The 22293-nt window shown below is 45.4% G+C and overlaps 2 protein-coding genes across 2 annotated transcripts in view; one reads left to right on the forward strand and one right to left on the reverse strand.

Annotated features, from left to right (window-relative positions):
• The window catches only part of FIRRM (FIGNL1 interacting regulator of recombination and mitosis), a gene marked incomplete at both ends in the record, with an annotated part of 17968 nt that extends 11508 nt beyond the window's left edge, over positions 1-6460 (forward strand). The window contains 10 exon segments of the mRNA XM_082002804.1: positions 574-625; positions 966-1059; positions 1716-1897; positions 2568-2690; positions 3543-3638; positions 4103-4216; positions 4646-4750; positions 5022-5102; positions 5872-5985; positions 6275-6460. Of these exon segments, the coding sequence (XP_081858930.1) occupies positions 574-625; positions 966-1059; positions 1716-1897; positions 2568-2690; positions 3543-3638; positions 4103-4216; positions 4646-4750; positions 5022-5102; positions 5872-5985; positions 6275-6460 (1147 nt within the window).
• Positions 6461-7548: 1088 nt separating this feature from the next.
• SCYL3 (SCY1 like pseudokinase 3) lies at positions 7549-21101 on the reverse strand (the record flags this gene model as incomplete). Its single annotated transcript, XM_082002971.1, has 13 exons — positions 7549-7611; positions 8851-9587; positions 10178-10321; positions 12189-12360; positions 12864-13051; positions 13798-13937; positions 16100-16177; positions 16832-16943; positions 17530-17632; positions 18387-18443; positions 19423-19536; positions 20220-20405; positions 20937-21101. 13 exons carry the CDS (start codon positions 21099-21101, stop codon positions 7549-7551), a joined length of 2259 nt encoding a protein of 752 aa, XP_081859097.1.
• Positions 21102-22293: the final 1192 nt, after the last annotated feature.

Genomic DNA, 22293 nt, shown 5'->3' on the forward strand with positions numbered 1-22293 from the left:
ATTCCCCTTTCTCCCCCCCCCCTTCTCCCCCCCCTTTCTCCCCCCCCCCTTTCTCCCCCCCCCCCTTCTCCCCCCCCCCTCTCCCCCCCCCTCTCCCCCCCCTCTCTCCCCCCCCCTCTCTCCCCCCCCTCTCTCCCCCCCCTCTCTCCCCCCCCCCTCTCTCCCCCCCCTCCCCTCCCCCCCCTCTCCCCCCCCCCTCTCCCCCCCCCCTCTCTCCCCCCCCTCTCCCCCCCCCTCTCTCCCCCCCCTCTCTCCCCCCCTCTCTCCCCCCCCCTCTCCCCCCCCCTCTCCCCCCCCCCCCCTCTCTCCCCCCCCTCTCTCCCCCCCCTCTCTCCCCCCCTCTCTCCCCCCCCCCCCTCTCTCCCCCCCCTCTCTCCCCCCCCCTCTCTCCCCCCCCCCTCTCTCCCCCCCCTCTCTCCCCCCCCTCTCTCCCCCCCCTCTCTCCCCCCCCCCTCTCTCCCCCCTCTTTCTCTCTCCCTCTCTCCCCCCCCCCTTCTCTCTCCCCTCTCCCCCCCCCTTCTCTCTCTCTCTCCCCCTCTTTCTCTCTCTCATTCCCTCTCTCTCTCATTCCAGGTATGGAACAGCTGAACTGTGCGCTCACCACGTTGTTGTGATCGCCCACTTGGTAAGAACCACAGTGACGTTTGCAATTCGGCACCAGTTTTAATCCTAGTTCTAATGGCAAACTTTCTAAATGACCAAAGACAGGAGTTTCATCTTTTTCCAAATCCAAAATTTAGATTGTTTTAATTCCTCAAATTGGGTTAATAATTAGCAATAGCAGTACTGTGAAAATACAAAGCGATATGCCTAGCATTTCTAACATGTCCTGCATTGTTTTAGTTAGTGTTACTGCTGTGATCCCACATAGCAACTTTGAGAACAGTCTGTATAGAATTCATGTGCTGAGGGATGATTCTTTTTCTTAATTTAGTTAGATGCATTACCCTTTTATCCTAATTCAGATAAAATCTTGGCCCAGCGACTGTTACCAGGTCTCTGCCTTGGGTGTTCTGCTGAGGCGTATGCTGTTCCTGATGGCTCCAGATCATCAGGCAAGTATAGCGCCAGCATCTTCTGTCTTTAATAGAAGAGATTTAAATAAATAGCCTGTGTTAAAATATTCTTTCTGGTCTTCAGAAATGGCAGGATGTTGAGTGCTTGTTGGCTGTACTTGATATTACTTTGTTGTCATAGTGGATCCTAATTTGTGCAGATGTGCGCTTTAAAACAAGAAAGGCACATACACCTTTCTAGGAGTGGTAATGAAGTCCTTTTTTTGACTAAGTATGAAAACAGCACATCTCCCACATTTGCTGAAACTGTATGTCCTGTCATTGCATCTGCGACTGCTGTTCATGAGTGTTCTCATGTCACCAGATAAAAAGAGTAGTGTCCTTTCCTGTCAGTGCCTCTCTATATACCTTGGAGAGGCTAAAGCTCTTTCTTCTACTCGCTAGGGCCACTGCTTCAACCAGCTGAAAGAGTAAGTTGCTTAATTGTTCCGATGTCCTATATGTGACAAGGGAGGTGGCAGTTCTAGACAGTTTTTATATAAAAACTTGGATTTTATCTAAATGAAAGGTTTTAAAGAATTTTTTTGTGTAACGTTTCTAAAGCAAACTAGTAGTGTATTTTGTTTTCTCAGCTCTCTGACAGATTATCAAATTGTATTCTGATCTGTTTAGTTCCTATTAACTTTTGTTTGCAGGTAGAATTTGCTCATAAGTTTCTTCCAGAAGAGGTGGAGAACTTGGCTGTGTGGCAGCACATATCCCTCAAGGCGCTGAATCCTGATCTTAGGAAACGAGTCGCATGTCAGCTCTGTGTGGCAGGGCTCGCACAGTGCAGGCGGTGGCTGAATAGCAGGCGTGCTTTGGGAGATCTCCGACCCGTGGTAAAGGAGGCTTAGTTCTCTTTGTAAAAATGTGTGAACTCTGGATTTCCAGACTGTAAGGATTCTGTTGCTGTCACCTCAGTTCTATTTTTCTGTGTGTTGCACAGCTTTTTTCCATGCCTAATGGGCATACGCATGAGCAAGAACTCTCATTTTAATATTTTCTTCCGGTAGACAGGACTTTAGGACACACTCTGAGGGTGACCAGTGGAGGTCATGTGGTTCACTAGTTATTCTAGTAATTGTTTGTCCTCTGGGTGAGCAGATGTATTTTTCTTTAGAATTTCTGATTTATACTATGTCATACAATCACTTTTAAATTTTAAAGTCAGGGCTGTTTTTATGTGGCATCAACTCTGAAAGATGCTCACCGGTCTCCTTGGTGAAGGAGTGTGAGAAACCAGAGTTTCATATGAAGTATCTGCTGCCAGCTTCCGCCTGCCAGTGCAGATAATGACTACAGCACCCTGTGACACTCGCAGAAGTAACGGATGGTTTCCTTGCTTTGGAAGCTTTATTGGCTGGCGGCCTGGTGGATTAGCTGTACTGTACAGCACATTGGGCTTCTTGCCATCTTGTATCATTTTAGATGCTTTAATATGAGCCTGGGGTTTTGATTCGTTTTACATTTAATTTTTTTTGGTCTTATTTATACATTTTTTCCTACTAGAATACTGCCCTTTCTGTCCTGCTGGCTGCCTGCAATTTTGCTGGTGACACTCTGGAGGCAGAACTTCAGGCATCTGTCTTGGGAGTGCTTGGTCAGTTCTGGACTTTCCTCCAGGCTAAGCAGGTAAGAGAATTTGTTCCAGTGGTGAAAGCATGATGGTGCCATTTCATCATGTGTTTGTTACTAAGTTGTTTTTACTTTGGACCATTTCTGTAAAGCACAGTGTAACTGTGCTGCCCATCTGCTGTCCCCTGGGAAGCGGAGTTTGAGTTTTCCTGCATGTTACATATATGGCAACTCATTACTCCGTCTGTTACTCAGTGTCAGATTCAGACTTGCTTAACCAGCAGTCTGAAATACCTCATTCTGATTCATACCCGCTACAAATTTGGCCTATTTTAAATGTTTGTTAGAATGTGAACAAAACTCATGGTGATTTAATTAGTACATAGCTTAGCACATGAAAACCCATTGAGCTAGTAACTCCCCTCCTATATTTGAGAACAAGGGTGTAAGGCGATTCCCTGTTCATGTCTGCAGCTGCAGTAAAGAAAAAAAAGGATTGTCATGGTTCATACCCTGGATTAAAAAAGAAAGTTTGAAAGTGGTGTCACTGGTGTGACTCTTCAGAGGTCTCTCCCAAGCTCAGCCATTCTGTGAAGACATTTGGCAACAGACAAGTGAAAAGAAATAGTTCAGATAACTGCTAGCTGCTTCTATTAGTGAGTGGAGGAAGGAGATGAGGGATAAGAAATATTCTTAAAAAAAGTCCAAGAAAAGGGTCTTGTAAAATATTACTACGAGAAATACTGATATGACTATTTTAATTTTTTCTTCTGCTGCTTACAGTATGTTGTTTTATGTGTGAAGTTAGGCTAAGAATTTTGGAACACTACTGTAACTTTAAATTCTTTCTTAAGTAGATATTCCATAAGCTAAAATGCAGTGTTACTGTTATCTTGTGATCTGTTGAAGGTCTCAGATGAGCCATGTCTCCAGCAGACACTGTGTTTATTACTTCACCTTTTGGAATTTTTCATCCAAGCATTAGATGCTCAACTGATTACTCAGGTAAAAAAAAAAAAACAAACAACAACAAAAAACCAACCACAAAACCTTCTTATGAATAATTTTCTTCATGAAAACGAAGTTCCTTGTGATTTACTGAAATCTCAGATGATGGTCTGCTGGCCTTCTCTTAACACATGGATGTTCCTAATTTTATTTCTTTCTTTCTTGATTACTTTCCTGGTCTTTAAACTGACTATATGGTACTTTGGTTAACACTGCTTTTGAGAATCCCATTACTCTGTAAGATAATTGAGATAATATGGATATGCTATAGAGCATGCTCCTTTCTTTCTAAAATGCACACTGCAGCTTTATCCTAGCCGGTTTTATTCAAGGTGTAGCATACCTCCTTTTGCTTTCAGTCCAGTTTTCTAAAATCAATGTCCTTAGATTTAAAGATGAGACAGAAGAGTTTTCACCTGCAGTCTCTTTGATGGAGCTTCGCTGGTGGTTGTTTTGTGCAGGTATTCGCACTGCAGTCTTCCCTTTTCCAGCTGGATCCCCCAGATCATGTTCGTCTAGCGATGGTGGATTTTCTCTCTTCTATGGGAAAGGTGTTTATACCACAAGAAGCACAGGTAAATATAATTGTGGCCTTAGTTGAAATAATGCTCAGTCTTTTGATGAAAAGATATGCTATTTATTTAAATATAGAATTAAAGGATCAAGTTCATTAAATACAGGCAGGACTTCCAGGACCTAATCATCTTGGAGACTTATTAATGGTCTATGGCAGTTTTATTTTTCATGGGTTTTTAAAATTTATTATTTTATTTTTCATTTATTTTGCATGTAAAGTGCTTGGTTTATTCACTTGCTTGTTGCTTCTCACCAGTTAGAAAGGACTGACATTTGAACCTCCAAGAAAGAGAGAACAGGACAGGGCAGTAGCACTCTCACATTTCACAAACTTGTCCCTTGACCTTAGAGCGATTCTTTAAGAATAAATGAAGATGGCAAGATATGCACAACTCTTTGGCATTGAAAGGTATTTGTATCTTTTTCAGAGGCAAGTTGTACCCCAGTTGTCGTGTTTGTTTGCTTCCCTGCTAGCTGACCAGACCTGGCTGATTCATCAGCACGCGCTGGAGGCATTCACACATTTTGCAGAGGTAAGCACAGCAGAACTTTGGATGCATGTATTTGGCTCTTTTATCATACAGAAGTTCTCCTGTCTTAAATGTTTGCTGCTCTTCACTGACCGGTCTGGATCTTAGTATTACAGATGCTAATGCAGCTGTCAGTGACTTCAGGAGCTGCAAGTAAAGGAAGATTAGCATTGGTTGCAAGAGGGAAGGGACTGTCATAGAAACATTTTTTACTTTGTCTATTCCTTTGCTAATATGAATGTACGAAACAACTATTACTCAACATTTTTGACAGGAAACAAGCCATGAAGATCTGGTTCCTCAGTGCCTTAATTCTGAAGAAACTAAGAACAAAGTTGTGCGTTTTCTGGCTAAGGTGTGTATGTTGTTGAACCATTTTACTCCTTCCTTAGTTGGATGTTGTACACATCCATTATAAGCAGCACATGGTCTATGTCTACACCTGCATGGCAATTAAATAAGTAAGTTTATTTTAAATGGTTCTGTTAACTAGGATCTGGTTGAACTTTTCTACTTGCTTTAATCAGCAGAATGAATAACCACCATTCCTGTGCATGCTGCTCTGCCAGTACTTTTGAACTTTGATTTAAATGCTTTGCTTTTCCCACCTTGAGCAAAAAAAAAAAGAAAATTGCACAGTTAGTTATTGTTGCAAGCAGAGAAGTTACCTATTAAAAAGACAGACAGAGATTTTATCATTTGGTTTGTGTGACTTCCTTCCCCATTTCTCTTGGATCAGTTTCTGAAAGCTAAATGAACATGTATGAAACATCTTAGTACTTTTTGCACATTGGAAAATACACTTTTAAGAGCAGATGGCTACTCATGCAGAACATAGACAAGGGGAAAGAGGGGGTGGTTATCATGCTTGTAACCTGGATGAGCTTGAGTTTTTGACATGTAGATTAGTTAGCAAAAGAACTGATAGGTGCCAGCAATGCTACACCGAAGTTGTAGGTAACTTCAATCTCCTGCTCAGAAGAGTGTGTGAGAAATTAGATTCACTTTGAACTGCATGTTAAGATCTCTCCCTCCCTCTTCTTTGTTCTGGCATATAAATTGAGCCTGTGAAGATTGGTAACGTTGCCTTGGTTTAGTTACCTCTCCTGTGGCTTTCTCCCTAGACGAGGCAAGTAGAAGAGACAACAGAAGCACGAACAGAACGCATGAAGCAAGAAAGGATTACCTGCAGTGCACAGTTGATGAAAATGGATGGAGAACTGGAGTCAACAGGAGAGGTACATGCACTTCTTAAAACTATCTGGGCTCTATTGTCGATTTTTATCAGTTTTGGGAAGTATCTAAAGTAGTTCAAGATGGTCTTGCTGCCCTCCTTGTCTTAACAAAAAAGGTTGTGTGCACTCCTGGCCCTCAATATTATACCCGAATGCTCTGTACTGCCTACCAGCTGGCAAGGGAGTCCCTTGCAGCTCTTCTCCTTCTTAAGGGTTTTCTTGCATTTGGATGAAGACTGATCACTTATGTAGAGCATTATAAATGATGTCTCATGTTTACTTAAATCTGCAGCCTCTGGCAAAAAGAGCATGCCACCCACCCTCTGAGGAGCAGTATAAGTCAGCAGTAGGCACCATGGAGGGGGCAGTGGAGGCTGTGAAGCTGCTGCTCCAGAAAGGGTCACCCCCTGCTTGGCTTGCAGTGAAACTGGAGGCTCTACATACCGCTATAGCCATCCTCAGAGACAGTGTACGGTAAGGTGCTCAACAGGTTCTAGAGACAATAAAACAGCTTGGTACAAAGGCATCTCTTCTCGCAGAACAGGGAGCTGTGATTGCTGGAGAAGAAAAAACTGTGGCACAGGGCAATGCTCTGCTGTACTGCTGGGGTTTGTTAATGTGCCAAAATGAACTGAGGCATGAGGTGATGTTGGGCTGTCTGTCATAATAACTGCCTGGAAGGAGTGACATATTTTAATGGACATGATTGTGCATCTGAGCTGTCACTTTGTATAGTGCTGATGTATAGCTTGCTCTTCTAAGCTACTGTATGATGATAAACATTTTGTGACACTGTATTTTGAATAATAAGATGTTTGAATCCATTGTAAAAGTAACAGTTACCTTTGTTCCTGTCATGTACAGGTGACCAGGCAGTAGATGTTTTTATCTTAATTTTAAAATACACTCAAGAATAACAATTTAAGGCTCTATGCTGTTCTCTGGACATACCTCTGCTGCTGGTTCCACTCCACGCTAGGGTCATCTTTTAAAAATAATCTTTATTGGTCACGGTTAAGAGCAGAAAGAATGCCGTGCTTAAGCAGTTTGTGTTCAGTGGTCCTTCACTGCACCGTTCCTAGCACCTCTTGTGCCATCCACTGACAGAACTATATAAACAGAAATAAATAAGTTGAGTAAACTGTAGAGTCTTAGAAATGGCTCCTTTTAACTAAGGGCTTTACTTTTCTAAAAAAGAAAAAAAAAAGGCACATTAACCAAGGAACTCAGTGACTTTCATTTATTGTCATCAGTTTTTCAGAGCAGGGATGAGTTCTGGAACAATTGCTTACACCGCTCTTGGCCTCCAGTTGCATGTCAGCACCAACACACTCATCGTGCTGTTCCTCTCCTGGTAGCAGTGGGCGTATTGCTTGAGTGCAGGCCTCACCCCTGCAGTTTTTGGCACAGACTAGAAAGGAGCATCCATTACAAGAGATCTTTCTGGCTGCTGCAGTAAGTCTGGCAGAAGCAGCGCCGAGGTACTCATCCGCTGTATTGGGGAAGCAGTGACTTCTGTTACAGGATCCAACGCACCATAAATTGCCTTTGTCTCTCTCAGTCCCATCACCAGTTAGTATCATCTTCCCAGTTCAACTCTTCTTCTTCACCCCAGCCTGCAGCTTCAGCCTAGAATTGCATAAAATTATCACCATTAAAGGCATGTTACTGTACTTGGCACAGCCACAGTAGCCTGTGTGGCTTGCCATGGCAGAGCAAGAAAGACACTGATCCAGAATGCCAAAAGTCCCTCATAAGGCCAAAAATGAAGTGCCAGTATTAGCAGCTGTCTGTCTTAAAGAACAAAATAATAGGGAGATTCTTATGGCTTTTTTCCTAAAATTAAAGCAAAACTGTTTGTTTGTACCAAAACCACTTCTCATTAAGAACAAGATGCTATAAAATAGATTATTTCTTTCCCTTAAGAAACAGCTGTTGTTCTGCTGCATTCTAACACTGTGGGTTTGATCTCACCCGCGCACTGACTGCACTACAGTTAGTAACTCCCCCCAAAATGGGTTGATACCGTGCTTCTAAAAATCAACATTTTCAAATGGTGTAAACAACTTTGGTTTACATCCAAGGCTCCTTTCCCCATGGTACCCCTCTTGAGGCTGAATTAGCAAAACAATTTGAAATCAACACCTATTATCTGTTCAGGTGGCAATGTTGGCTGCCTCCCCTCCTAGGAAACAGCAGTTGTCTCTGGAGTCTCTGTGACAGGGCTAGAGGGATTTACCTGCTTACTTAAAAAGGCAGTTTTATAACCCCCCTCAGTTCTCTGAAATGGAGCAGCGTCTCAGTCTTTCATGAAAACAAGGCACCCAAAAAGCTTTATGCTAATCCAGAGGTTCTGGTTTCCTGCTTCTTTATTTACAATGCCATTAGGTTTTCCTAGAAAAACCAGGAGCAACACCAAGTCCTGAGCATTGCCTGGGGCCAAACCTGTGCAGCCAACAGGATCCAGACTTGTTTTACCTGTCCAACAAACCAAGACTCTGCCTAACCCAGTGTAGGGTCCCTGCATCCAGAATACAGCCACACAAATTAAAGGTGGGAGTTAAAACTGCTTAGTTGGTGCCTTTAGTAGCATACAAGTTAAGTCCATTCCCTCACTGTTACTTAGCACAGCTGTCATGCTACTGCAGTTACCTGGTGCCTGATAAGATGCATCATTCAGAGCTCAGCATCTTGTATTCACAGGTAAAGACTCAACTGTGCAGTCGTACGTGGCTGATACCTCCTCAGGTTATCCACGATCTGATTAAGCAGCCAGCTGGTGCTACAACAGTGTGTTGTGCTATGTACATGCTTTAGGATCCTCTCAAGCGTGCACTCATTTAAATGCCACTGCCTATCACCTCTTACCTCAATAACATCAGCTGCTGCAAATTTGGATGAAAACAGCACATTCTGGGAGGCACCTTTACTGCTGGATACTGCACCAGAGTGACCATGAATAACTGCTTCTGTCCTCGCTTCAGGTAAAATCAAGATAGCTGAAGAAGGTTTAATGTCTGGGATCATGTCAGCAAACCAGTCCAGCTCAGGGTCTTGCATGGGTTTCCTTTTCACTTTGATCGTGAATTCTTCTCCTAGGCCAGACTCCGATGAAGACTTCAACCTTTCCTGAAAGGTCGTTTTTGGCAGCACAGTTTCTCCCAGTTGTTCCTGGTGGCCCCACTTGTCATTGCTCCAGCTGTTCCCAGGGCAGGACTTTGTGGGGAGACTCAGGCTGAGGCTTTTGAAGTCTTTGCTCAGTTGATGGGTACCTGGCAGAGGCCTTGGCCTTTCAACTGCATCAGCTTGTGTCACAGTGAGGCAGTTTCCTGAGGACAATTCAGGACTAGGGCTGCTGGGCTCATAGTCATCCCAAGGCTTCTCATCTACAGCATGTTCAGCAAAATAAGGTCCCACACTGCCCCGCGGCTCTTGGGGCTGAATTTGAATGTTCACAGTTTTCTCAGTGTCGGTCTCCTCTGGCTCACTCCAGTCTGGCCACTCCTCTGCTGGCTTTTCGGAGGTAGTCAAAGAGCTCCTGCTGCTCCCTAGCACATTAATGCTTCCAGGAATTCCATTCAGGGGGCACTGAGGATCTTGCTCACCTGTGGAAGACAAAGGTGTGTGTTACTCATTGCAAGAGAGCAAGTGTAGAGACAGAGTTGTGCCTAAAACTCCTTGACATCAGAGGTAACGCCTGGCATGGACATAAACCAATAATGCTGACTGGAAAGATGTTTCAGTGCTCAGCTCCTCTCGTATTAGAAAGCACAGACACCTTCTTGCTTGCAGAGGAGGGGTATTTCTCTCAAAGCCCTGAGGTGATAAAAGCTGACTGCTGATAAGGAATAGGGGACTGAAAAAAGGCCATGGAAGTAAACTGAGTCAGCTTCTGAGGTCAGAGCATGGTCTGACCTATAAATAGAGTGTATCCGCCAAGCTGTGAGAGGGGTGAAAAAGCACAGCAGAGAGCCTGCTGTAAGGAAACGGAAATTAAAGGCTGGCCAGCCAGCAGTCTCTGTATATATCAGATTCCCAAATAACCTTTCCCTAGGAAGTTGAGGGTCACACTCCCGTTCCTTCAGTGTTACCTTCCTCGGTTCACTGAATCTTTCAGAGCAGCACATGTGGAAAGTTAACATCTCATTTGTAGAACACTTGATTTCTGAAAAGGAAGAGCTAGGGGAAGTTTTACCTGTCTTTGAAGCCAGTGGATTGTCTTGTCTCACAGAAAGCTTCTCGACAGGTAAATTTCCAGAGATGGGGAACATACTAGAATTGTTCTTCAAGGGCCGAGAGGTTTGATTTCTCCGGTTGCTTACAACATGACTGGGGGAATCTACAGAGATAAAAGAAAAGAAAGGACACCAAGTCCACAAGGTGTGTTGAAATCTTAGTGAAACAGCCTGCAGCATTGGAACACTTTTATTTACAACACTGACAAGCAATACCAAATGAAGATTGGCACAGCAATCCAACTGCTGCACCTCTTGATCTGTATATACAACAATACTAGTCTGTTCCCGCCATTTGCAGCTCTTGCAAATACACAGTTTAGACAACTGTAAATGGTCCGTTTCTGCTGGTATGTTCTTTCAAGAAATATACAATGAACAAGGTGGTTAGGATCAGAACAGATGCTTTAAAAATGCTGTCTGCCACCTGGCTGGACCTAAAACCCCAGCTTCTGTACTGCATGGCATCACAACTCCCCTGTTACCTGCCTCTCATACAAAAGCACAGCACCAATAGTCACAACAATTCAAAGCATAAGCAAGTTCATGCGACTACACAACCCTCTCTTATGCTTGGACATGAGCAAAGCAGCTTACAGGAACAAGAGTCTCTCTCTACCCTGTGTGACAGCCTCCCTCGTATCACATCTGAGGCGAGGGGGCAGGCAGTAAAGGCCACACTTTGAAGCTGCACAAGGCAGGTTTGTTCTGCCGGGCCAGTGATTATCAATAGCTTGGATCTAGTTCCAGATAATTTTTGGGAGTTGCAGCAGTGATTCACCAGCACCGGCCTCAGCTGCGTGAGGCCCTGTTGCCACCACCCCAGAACAGCATGGCTTGGGCCAGCACTGCATCCACTTCCACGTGGCTCACCTGTGTTCCCGGCTGGCTGCGCCTGCCTAGGCTAGGGCTTACCAGTGACGCACAGCTGTGGCCCTGGAAAGGACTGCAATGGGACACACAACCCACCCCCTCCCCAAAGTGTACTTGATCAAAGGCACAGCTGTTTAGGGGCTTCAGCAAACAGCTTATTAAACCCCTCGCATGTTCGGCCTCTAGTAACCGTTTTTTTGCAGGTTGTCACTCACTGTCGAGGACAAAGGCCTTTTTTGGTTGTTTGTCAATAGTTCAGTCAGGTCTAATTTTAAAATATATTCTGAAAAATAAACCGGGTTTTAGCATGCAATCCAAAGGGGTTTATTTACTATAGTCTCCTAAAATAATGTAAAGCAAAATAATGCAGTGAGCCATCCACAGATTTTAATAAAGGGCGGTAGCTGTCAGTACACATATAAATCAGGAACATTTATAAACTGATCTCTATCATGCATTTCATTTGGTATCTATGTATCTAAAGTAGAAGCAATGCCAATTCTTCCCTCCAGTTAAAAGCATTCTTAGTTTCAATGTCCAGAAAAGCTTTCCCTTAGTACACTTGGTTCCAAGTTATCTAACAGGTTCAGGGACTACTTTCTTCATTTGGATTAGATGAAAAGCCTCCTGAGAGCTGAGAAAATAGGGAAGTTCGTATTCCTTTTCCAATCTACAAATAGAAATTGGGGGAAGAAGATGAGATACACTATTTTTAAAACTGTGAAGGACAGAGGGAATATTGAACAACTATCTGGATAAATACGTAATTCCTTTAGAAGCACAGTAGTTTTTCTTCCAAACACAAGCACACACACTTAATCCCCTTTGTTTACAGCGATTCTTAAAATGAAGACGATATTTAAGTTCCACCCCCCCGTCATTCCTACATTTAAAATGCTTTTATATAACTCTTCTTATGATATCAATTCTGTATCTGCAAACAGTCAGCACCTAATTTAGAATTAAAGTTTAACTGCAAATTAGTTTTTTTTCAATTAACCTGTCAACAGCAAAAGATTAATCATACAAGAAATTCTGGCTACATTGCTTGGACAGAATGGGCAAGAATCCCAGGCGCACTCTGACTGTATCATTTACCTTCTGGGGAGACATCAGCAGTTTTCATGAAGCTTGGCGCAGAGCTCTTGAAAATCTTCGTTCTTTCTCCACCTACAACTACTTCAGGTCCAAGTAGGGACACGAGAACGGCTAAGCTGTGCAGCGTTATCGCAACAATAGAGTCACTGGTATCTCGAAGGCCCAGCAATACCTACATCAAGAACATGGTAACATTACCAAGAGCAGAAAATTCTGCTTTTTCACTTCTTCCCCCTTTAAATGTTAGATTTGCAGCGCATTTCACTTCTACGATCTCCCACAGCTACTGGACATGATTCTGTAGCATAAAAACGGCATTGCAAGCCAAAGAGGGTGGCTGATCCTAATGCCTGCTGCATGCCGGAGCGTAACGCCAAGGCGCCCTGAGCTTAGACTGATTAGCTGTGGTGCAAAACAGGAACAGGCTCTTGGCGTGACGCTGCCAGTCAAGGCTGATGGGTATCGGAACAAGTGGTGTGTGTGAGTGACAGAGGGCACCGGGTTTAACAAAACCAGTACTCCAGATCGGGATGGGGTGTAAGGGTGACGGCTTGCCTACAAAGGAGGCTGCAAACTGTCTGAGCACTATGAGATCCTAAGTAAGCAAAGAACCAATGCAACCAGTAGAAATCCCATATTCTAGGATATAATGTGTATTGTTTTACTGTCCTTAACCTGTGGCAATATGATGTTTTTCAACTCCTCCCGAGAGAACAGTTCTGCGTAGGCATGAATGTGAGACAGCAACACCATTCGAACGTGCTCCTCGTGAACCTCGAACAGCTTCAGCAGCACAGGAATGACATGTGTCTGGAACATGGCTGGTGACAGGAGGCAGCTGGTCTGGCTTTCTCCAATTTGCTCTAGGGAAGGGAGGTGAAGATGGGAAAAGGCTGCTTCAGTAATGAGAGACAGCTCACCCAAAAGCTACTTGCTGAGAAATCATCACAGCTGAGATCTCTAGTGACACCCCACTGCCAGGTCTGATTCTTTGTCAGCTGCCAACACAGCTTGCTTGGGATGTCAGAGATGGGAGGGAAGAGAGGCAGCAGTGTCGGTGTCCATTGCTCGATGGCAGTAGCTCTGAACACAGAAGGTGAAACAGTCAGAAGACAGGGACTGCTTGGCCGAAACACCAGTAGCTTTTTAGGAAAAACAGTAAGAGAGGGGAGGGAAACAGCAGGGACAGAGGTAGCTGGGGATCTGGCACAACATGTTCAACATGCCTTACAGAGGAAAGGAGACGAGACCGAGCACCCTTACTGGAGAACACGTGCATGGGCAGAAGAAAAAAGGGCAGGGCAGGTAGGGGAGAGATGCCAAGACGGCTATTGCAGTGAGCCACTGAGAAAGCTGGGGTGGGCAGGTGACACACAAATCTGGGAAAGAGCCCAGGCAATCCCTGATTCTCTTCCCAGCATCAGCAGAGCAGTGGAAAGTACTGCAAATGGGGAAGCACACATAACTGTCCTTCCCAGTTCCGTACGTTACAGTATTTGTTCTGGTTAAACAAACACCACTATTCCCTTGATTCAATGGAGTAACTGCTCTGAATTCATTCCAAGTTTTTCAGTAATAATTCTGAAGAGAGAAAGTATTTAAAGGTCACCTTTCTTTGGACCCAGCAGATGAGGAAGAAAACTCTTGACAGCTACAGGTTCTGCAAACACAAGCTGATTGAGTAGAAGAGGTACTAGCCGTGATGCTATCAGCTCCTCTGACAAGCCGGCCACCCTGTCCAGCAGGAATCTGTGTTCCGGGAGAGGGCAATTAGTATCAAGGCAGCCTTCCATGCATTTACGACTGCTTCCCTTAATATCGCTTTCCCCTCTTTTTGTGTCTGCCTCATCTCCTCGAGACAAAGTCCCATCGCAGTCTCCCACTCTGCGTGCACGCTAACGTAGAAGGACAAGGCCCTGCTCCTGCCTGAGGCTTTCAGGCAAAGATAACACAAAGTAGGAGCCAGAGACACATCCTGTAAAAGATCACAGCCTGTCACGAGCACATCCAAGAAGCACTGCTGCACCTGCAGCTGGCTCATGAAGGCTTCGCCTCTGAGCAGCTGTCCACTACTATAGTGTCGAACTGTCTCAGAGCTGGTATCTCCCATGAAGTGCTACAGCCTTAAACTGCAGAAGAGTTGGCCTCTCACCCCACAACCTGGTGCATCACAAGAATTTTTCTATTGCTTGAGAAAAGGCAGTTCTACTTGCTACAGAAGGGAAGTCTGCCACAAAACAGGAACTCCATTTTGAAACCACTTCCATCTAGTGCATTTTAGTAGTGGCTGACAGAGCATGGGTTGGGTTTACTTGTTTATTTAAGTCACAAGAGTTTGATTTTGTGTAACTGCTCTTCCTTGTAGGATTTTAGTTTTTAAAATATCAGTAACAGTTACTGCTTTCCTCTAGGCTTGGAGGAGACTTAGAGCAATAAAGCACATGCTGTGAAAGCCCCTCTGCCTGATAAAGGGGCAACACTGCTGTATCTTAAAGTATTCGTTCCCTCCCTCAGCAAACACTGCTGTTACAGAGATGGTGGGAACCATTCTGAATGTTCCTGCTTAAGATCCGCTTCCTTTCTTTGCTCTACTTAAAGTAGTCTTAGTGAAATCAAACTAGTGTTACAACTGATGGTGACCCCAGAAGTATAAAACGGGCAGAAAAATAGCTCTGTAAGAATACCCAGGCTCCTTTATATGGAAAAAGAAAGAAAAAAAGTCAGCTCCTCCCTTTTTCAGGCCCAGATAATACCATGACTACGTGGAAGCTTCCCTTACAGAAAACTTCTTGGGGATCATGACAATAGGCTTTCCTGCAGATGCTGCACTACTGCAAGCTGAGACATCCATTACAGACAACAGCTTTACCCAGACAGGGCTGGCACCACAAGGTTAATTCACCCAACATGTCTCACTGAAAACTCTCTCATTAGCGGTTTACAAGATCTACCTAAATGTTAAAATTTTTCAGCCTCAAGAGGTGCCTGGTGCTAGATTTCACTTTTTCGCAAAGTCACATCTAAAATAAAGTTACTTTTAAGAATGAGAGGGAAAAATTCTTTTTTTCAAGCACATTACCAGAAGTCTTCCGATATTTTAGAGTATTTTGAGAGTGGGCAAGCAGGTAACCCTTGTGTAAAGCAGCAGGGCCCCATGACAGCTTGAGCAGAGGAGCTGTTGGGTGACACTCCCTCTCTACCGCAACGCTACAGCCCACAAACGGGCTTTTCAAACGATTCCTGCTTAGCTGTGGTACGTCGGGAGGCGGGACAGTGCTGCTAAAGCGAGCGGAAAAGAACTTGAATAATTTAACTTTTGCTAATAACATCAGCATTATTCTCCACAAACTGCATTAACTCAGTTAGAACATGGACAAAGGAAAAATTGTTTCCTTTTCATATCCCTGTACTCCTGGGAAAGCTGTTCTTGGCCCTGCAGGAGTTCAACCCAGCTGCCAGCAAGCAGACGGGATTCAGAAAAGCAAACCTGAAGTGATGCACATCGCTACAGTCCAGTTTCTGACCGATTCTCTAATGACAGCAATTGGTCTGTAGCAGGTAAAAATACTGCTGTCCAGTAAAAATACTGACACTGTGTAGCGTCACTCTGGAGGCTGGCGAGTATTGGAATGACGCAGAGCCCAGCAGGCACTCCTTCTCCCAAACACCAAACCATTCACAACAAAAAACTGGGAAAGGAGGGAGCGAATAGTTTTCTCTCTGATGCTGTCGTTACTTTGGCTGGAGTACCCAAAATATTACAGAGCAAACAATGTTCTGCCAAAGCAATCAAAATCTGGCACCTGAGGAACTACCTCTCTGGCCATTAGCCTTCCCAGGTCCCCCTCAGCCCCATCTGGCAGAAGTACTTCTGAAATAAGAAGCTTCCAGATTACAGTTCCTTCACTTACTTGAAAAATTCAGTTTTTTCCTCCTCAGACTTCAGTGTTAAGGTCTTCAGAAAGTTCACAACCTCCAGAAAATCATTCCTAAGTACAAAAATGTAGGTTGTCAAGCATGATCCTTACTGATGCTTAAACCACCCACAACTAAGAGACTGCAAATCTCCATCCTTCATTTAGCAGACAGAACTAGACAAAGAGATACAAGACAAACGTCGATGCATCAAGAACGCCAGCTGGGAGGCCTGATCGGCTGCCTGATAGCTGCGCCTGCGCGATGCTGCACTTTGAAGCCAGCAATTCCCTGGGCAACGTGGCATCAGCCACCTCCGACCACCTTCCCAGGGCAATGAGCAGAAGGAAGCGGCACCCAGAGCAGCACTCGGGTGACGGCAGACACAGCGTGTTCTGGATTATCTCGGAGCCTGCCTGCTTTGCAAAAGATTTTATTTTCTAGAGCATCTCCCTCCACCTCCCATGCGCTTGGGGAGATCCAGCTGACTGCATGTGACTAAGGGACACACTTCTGTCACCACTGCTAGCTCAGCAGCTCATTTGGAAGGCTGATAATGGTTTCTTAATTTAAGGAGTCTCTTTGTCAAAGACCCCTGTAAGAAGTAGGGATCAAGACTGCGCTTCCCGTCTGGTAAGTAACACAGCTTCACAAAACTAACACATTTGCAACACAGAAATAAGCAGTATGAAGACATACCAAGAGGGGCAGGATATTCCTTTCCTTACCTGAAGAACTCATGAGACAATAAGTTGGACAGCGGTGGACGACACTTTGGATCTGGATTCAGCAGCGTACAGTGCAAGGTTTGCTGAAAGCTGGAGAGAATATCTGCTGAAACTGAAAGCCAGAGCACCTACAGTTAGATTTCTCTCTCAACACTGAAGAAGTTCAGGAGCCCTCCACCCTCCCAAAAGCTTATTTTTAGAAGCTCTATTTGATAGCAAAATTGCTGATATTTGTCCCTAAAGGAAGGGAAAATAGCATTTCCATTTCTCTGCCTAAGCTGCTTGGCTACTGGGGCACCAAGGAATGTTACTGTCCTCCCAGGAAGCTTCCTGTTCCCTCTTCGCTAAAAGGCAGCAGCTCTTGCTCTGCTGTGGTGCAACATCCACACGCCCGTGTCCATAACCCTTGACAAAGTGGCTGGTGAGACAGGACCAAGCGAACCTCCGACTGCTGCAGAACAGATTTGGGAGTGCTTTGTTTCGCAGACTGGTGACCCCCAGCCACATGTGACCACGTTCAAATGCAGGAGAAGCTGAAGCCTGTATTTTAACCTAGCAAACACCGGAGAACAGCGATGGCCACTGAACCTGTAGCACATCTGTCAGCCGCAACAAAAGGCAAATGGCTCAGCTGACACATGCAAGGAGTGAGCTACAGAGGCTGGTCAATAGCAAAATAAACACGTGCCATTCCTCACCCTGATCATTTAGGACTGTCAGGAGATTTTCAACCATTGTTCCAAACGCGTAGGCATCCCTCGCGTGCCCATAGCTGATGGGCAGAATTTTGAAATCTGCAGACTGAAAAAAGCCAAAAAATCCCCAAAAGATCAGCAAAGCAGGAGTTCATGAAATACTTCATAGTTGCCATAAATCTCTATTCCTCCCCCACCATGTACACTCTCAGATTCTTTTTAAAGCACCAAAGCCCCACTAGGTACTCGACAAGTAGAGTATTATGCTAAAAAAACCTCCACAGGGGAACTGGTAACCCACAGGAGCAACTACATCATGATGAAATGATTCCCCCATGAACGCACGCAGCAATTGCAAGTCAACAACTTTCAGCATGTCTACGAAAACAAGTGTTAATTAGAGAGAAAGCGAGTGCTCTCTTTAAGATAAGCAACTCACAAGATTCTTAATAGATAGGAGGTGACTAAGAAGTGGAAAAAACAGGCTGTTGTATGTCAAGAGTTACACAACTGTGTGACCACAGTGATCTGGGCACTCTCAGCAACTACTGTAATTTTTGCAAAGCTTTGGTGATTTAGAAGCATTAAAGCTGCAACACAAAATGTTTGAAAAATATTAAGACAACCTGCTGTCCCACTACTCCTCATTTCAATTCTCTGTGCCCAACACTGTACCCAAACCAGGGGTGGGAGGATAGAGGGGAAAAAAAGAAAGAGAGTAGACCTCAGGTACTATCCAACAGCCGCTTTCTCCCATTCAGGCACAAGGAAATGAAATATGTGAATGAAAACTGTTTCCTGAACATTGCACTTTTATTTGTTGCTAGCAAGAAGTTCCTTCAGCAAGCGATGTTACTCACCATCTCCTCGCAAGGGATGCACGACTGGTCTCGTACCGACTTGACGTGACAGAGGAACTGGAAGAAGAGGGGAGACATGAGCTGCCTCGATCGCTTATCTGTGCCAAGCAGCAGGAGCAGGCTCTGCCGCGGGCCAGTGCTGAGCGTGCGGCAGCAGGTCTGCCCCCTCAGCTGGTATCAAGGGCAGGCTGCGCTCTGCTCTGCCCGGAGGGGAAGCACAAACGGACCAGGTGTGAAGCACCAAGCTGACAGAAAGCAACTTCAGGGCATCACAGCCAACTCATCCCTTTAGTCCTCAGTCCTATCGTCCTGCATTGATCCATCTGGACGGGGAAAGGATTTAATGAGCTTTAGCAGTCAGGTTTTACTGCTGTGCTCTTTGCATTGTTGTGCACCACCACGTACACCAGCTGTGTGTCTGCCTGATCCCTTCTGGAAGGTGATACACGCCAGGGACACTCAATACAGTTTGTGAGGCATGTGTAGATCCTCTGGGAGAAAAGGCAATACACATTTACAACATGGTGCCAGGCTGCAGCAATGATGCTGCACAGCATGCAGCAGAAATCAAACCAGGAATTTTTCTGCTATGACCAGTAAAAATCAATGAAGATGCCAGCAGCAAAAGCTGAGGAGTCATTTAAATTGTTTTTCTTACTGATTCACTTCAACCTGGATATTCCTGCTTCACATTAAAGTTTTTTTTTTTTTAAAGTTTGTTTTTAAATCAGGCCAAAGGAGCAAAGATTTCTCACTCTCCTCAGTCTTAACCTACCCTCCAGCCAGCAGTCTCCCTTAGAAAAGCAGCAGCTTTTGGTTAATGGGGAATTACTGTCTGTCTGTGTAGACGACGTAGTTTATAGTTATGGTGTCCTTAGACCAAAGATTTGGGTCAGAGCTGGAAGTGAGCCAACATGCTTAATAGCAAATTCAAGTAACTGGAAGGACTTGGGCCTTGACATCCATAGATGGCCAGCTTCAGCAGGCCAGGAGCCCTCTCCCATGCATCCGAGGGTGCGCTTCGCTTGGCTCTTACCTCTGGGGTGGCTTCACTGAAGTTACAGACCGTCTCCATTCCTCCCAGCTTCCAGTGCCCATCCTCACTTACAAACATGGATGATAAACAGACATTGTTATGTGTTAGGTTTCCCTAAAATATTAAAAAAAAAAAAAAAAAGATAACAGAATTGGGGATAGATGAAGATGTAAAATCTTAATCAGAGCTAATTAGGTGCTGCGAGGAGCTGAGAAAAAGCAGCCAAAAAGCACACAATTCTAAAGGTCCTTCAGGATTTTGCAGGTGACTAGCATGTATTCGGTAGAAGGGCTGGGGTTTTAGAGTAGACAAAGCTCTAATTATTACAGCCCTTGCAATGCAACTGTAAACCCAGAGAAGACCTCCAACTATGAGCACAAAGCCCAAAAGCTACAGTCTAAGCTGAGATTTAACTGCAGTCCTGGACAAACCCAGAGTGCCAAAACAGGGAGCAGGGACACCGATCTCTGACACATGGCAACAGCTGTAAATAAATGCCAAGGCCAAGCAAACCCATTCCTTCAAGTAAGAAGCACTGTGAGCAGATGTCAAGTCATGAATTGAGAACCGCTCCCTTTCTTCAGAAACCCCCAGCATTTTCAGTTACCCTTCCTCCTCCAAAGCAGCCAATGATTTTAGCAGTTTCAGCCTAAGAGAACTGTGTGGTGTGGGTCTGTCTTCTTTGTGAAGAACCAGGAATGAGACAGTCATCCAGGCAAGCCCAGGTACAATGCTCTCCCTGTCACCTTTCGTCTGGCTCCCACCAAAGCCTGACGACTCCTGCTGGTGGTACCTACCCTGTCATGGAGGAAGACGAGCGCCAGCAACACATCGTAGATCCCTGCGCAGATTTCTGCAGAAGAGAGCGTCTCCAGGACCGTCTCCAAAGGCTTCACACGTTCTGTAACCAGGTGGATCCCATTTGTTTCCACAGTACAAGAGAGGAAGCGCAGAAGGCAAGGGTGGCGCAAGGTTTTCAGGTGCTTCCAGAAACAAAGACATCTGTTAAATCTCATCCAAGGCATCTCTTTTGACTGCAGAGCTTAGCCTCGTACTTTTAGCCACACTTTCTGCTTGCATTTAGATAGCCCATCCCTGCTCCTCACCACGCACTTAGCACACTCACTCATTGGAGAACCCTTTACAATACATCTAGATAAAGTCTTACACAAACTAAACGTGGTATTTTGAGTAGTGTCCACCTAAGAAAGACTCCATGACTTAGATCTGCAGGACGAGACCAGTACTCTGTAACTGACTGCAGGTATCGCTATCTGAACACCACTTCCCATCGCTGCTCGCATTGTGCGGTGCACGATGAGCTTCGCAGCTGCCTACGCCCTTCCCCACCCCCGCACAGCAGCAGTCTGCAGCCAGGGTCAACTTCGACCTTTTCTCCTGCCCTTACTCCCCAACGGTTTGACCCTCAGTAACTGATTCCCATCCCTCCGGGGAAAAAAAAAAAGAGAGAAAGCTCTGACACAAGCGTGTCCCAGGCACCCTCTCTACAGTACCTTGGCAGCTTTATTAACCTTATCTTCATTCTCTCGCTTGTACACAAAGACCGAAGCACGTTTGCCATCTTGTAGCACGGCCGGATAAATTGTGTGTCCAGTTGGCAGCGTGAATGGTGGCTCTTCTAGTGTGTAGCTCTTTAAAGCGCTGTTCTCCGAGCCCATCACTTGCAGAATGTGGCCGTTGTAGAGGTTCCCTCCTGCTGACAAACAGGCCTTTGGGTGAAAGGCAGCTTTTTTGGACAGATTCAGTTGTGGCAGGAGCCGTCCAGTTCGCCTTCAGAGCATTTTCTGAAAAGCATGAGACAGCCATGAAGAACCTCCTCCTGCCAGTATCCTCCAGTTTAAGGTCAAGAATAAAATCCCCATCCACTGTAAGGGAAACCCAGTGTCCACGAAAGGGCTCAGATCAACAGGCGAGCAGCTCTCTAGCTGTGGAGCTAGGACTGCGCTGGCATCTGTGCCAGCCTCACCAGCTCTGCCACAGATGAACGGACAGTACAGCCTCCACAACTTGTCCTTGACCTGCTACCAAAACCAGGATCCACCAAAACTCGCAGTCATGCAGACACCCACTCCAGAGGTTTAATTCAGATTAAGCCCAGTCAGCAGTTAGAAACTGTGCCTGCCACTGCCTTAGGGCACAAGGAGCCCCCAGTCTTCTTAAAAGTGGCCATTGCTCAATTCTCCAAGCCACAGAGACTTCAGTGACGCTACAGTCAGGTAACCTCCTCCAGCGGCATGCTTCCCTGCCCCGATTACTGTCTCTCCATCTGACAAATATCCCATCTGCCTGCCAACCTTCCCTTCCTCCCGCAGCCTCTATCAGGAAGGGACTGACACAGATTTTTGTTGCTGCTTCCTTGCATACAAAACTAGTGAAACAAACACACTGATTGTAGAGGCTCTTTTGGAAAACACTAACCGAGCATACGCTCTGTAATCAGGCTTGTGATCGATCACAGGCTACGGGCGAGACCCTGAATTCTGCTCTGTATACACAAGTTAGGAAACGGTCTTTAGTAATGAGAGAAGGAGAGAGCAAAACCTCAGTTTTCAGGAAAAGCAGGGGGGAAACTGCCCCCCCCCAGCATTTTTTACAACTGGAGAATTAACTGCTTTATGGTCATCGTTTCCAGCCATGACCTGAGGCTTCAGGAGGGCAACAAGGTGAGAGTCTCTCAGCTCCAACAGAGCTGTTCCAGCAGAGCTGCTGCTCTGGCCCCTCACTGGCATCTCTAGTTCAAGCCCTCCCAGGAGCTCTGAGGTCAGCAGCACTGCGGGCCTTTTGGAGAGAAAGCTGGTCTGTTAGGGTTTCCTGGCTTCTTTTCACGGCTTCAGTTAAGAATTAGTTACC

The sequence above is a fragment of the Phaethon aethereus genome (genome assembly GCF_964289735.1).
Source record: "Phaethon aethereus genome assembly, chromosome: 8".
NCBI lineage: Eukaryota > Metazoa > Chordata > Aves > Phaethontiformes > Phaethontidae > Phaethon > Phaethon aethereus.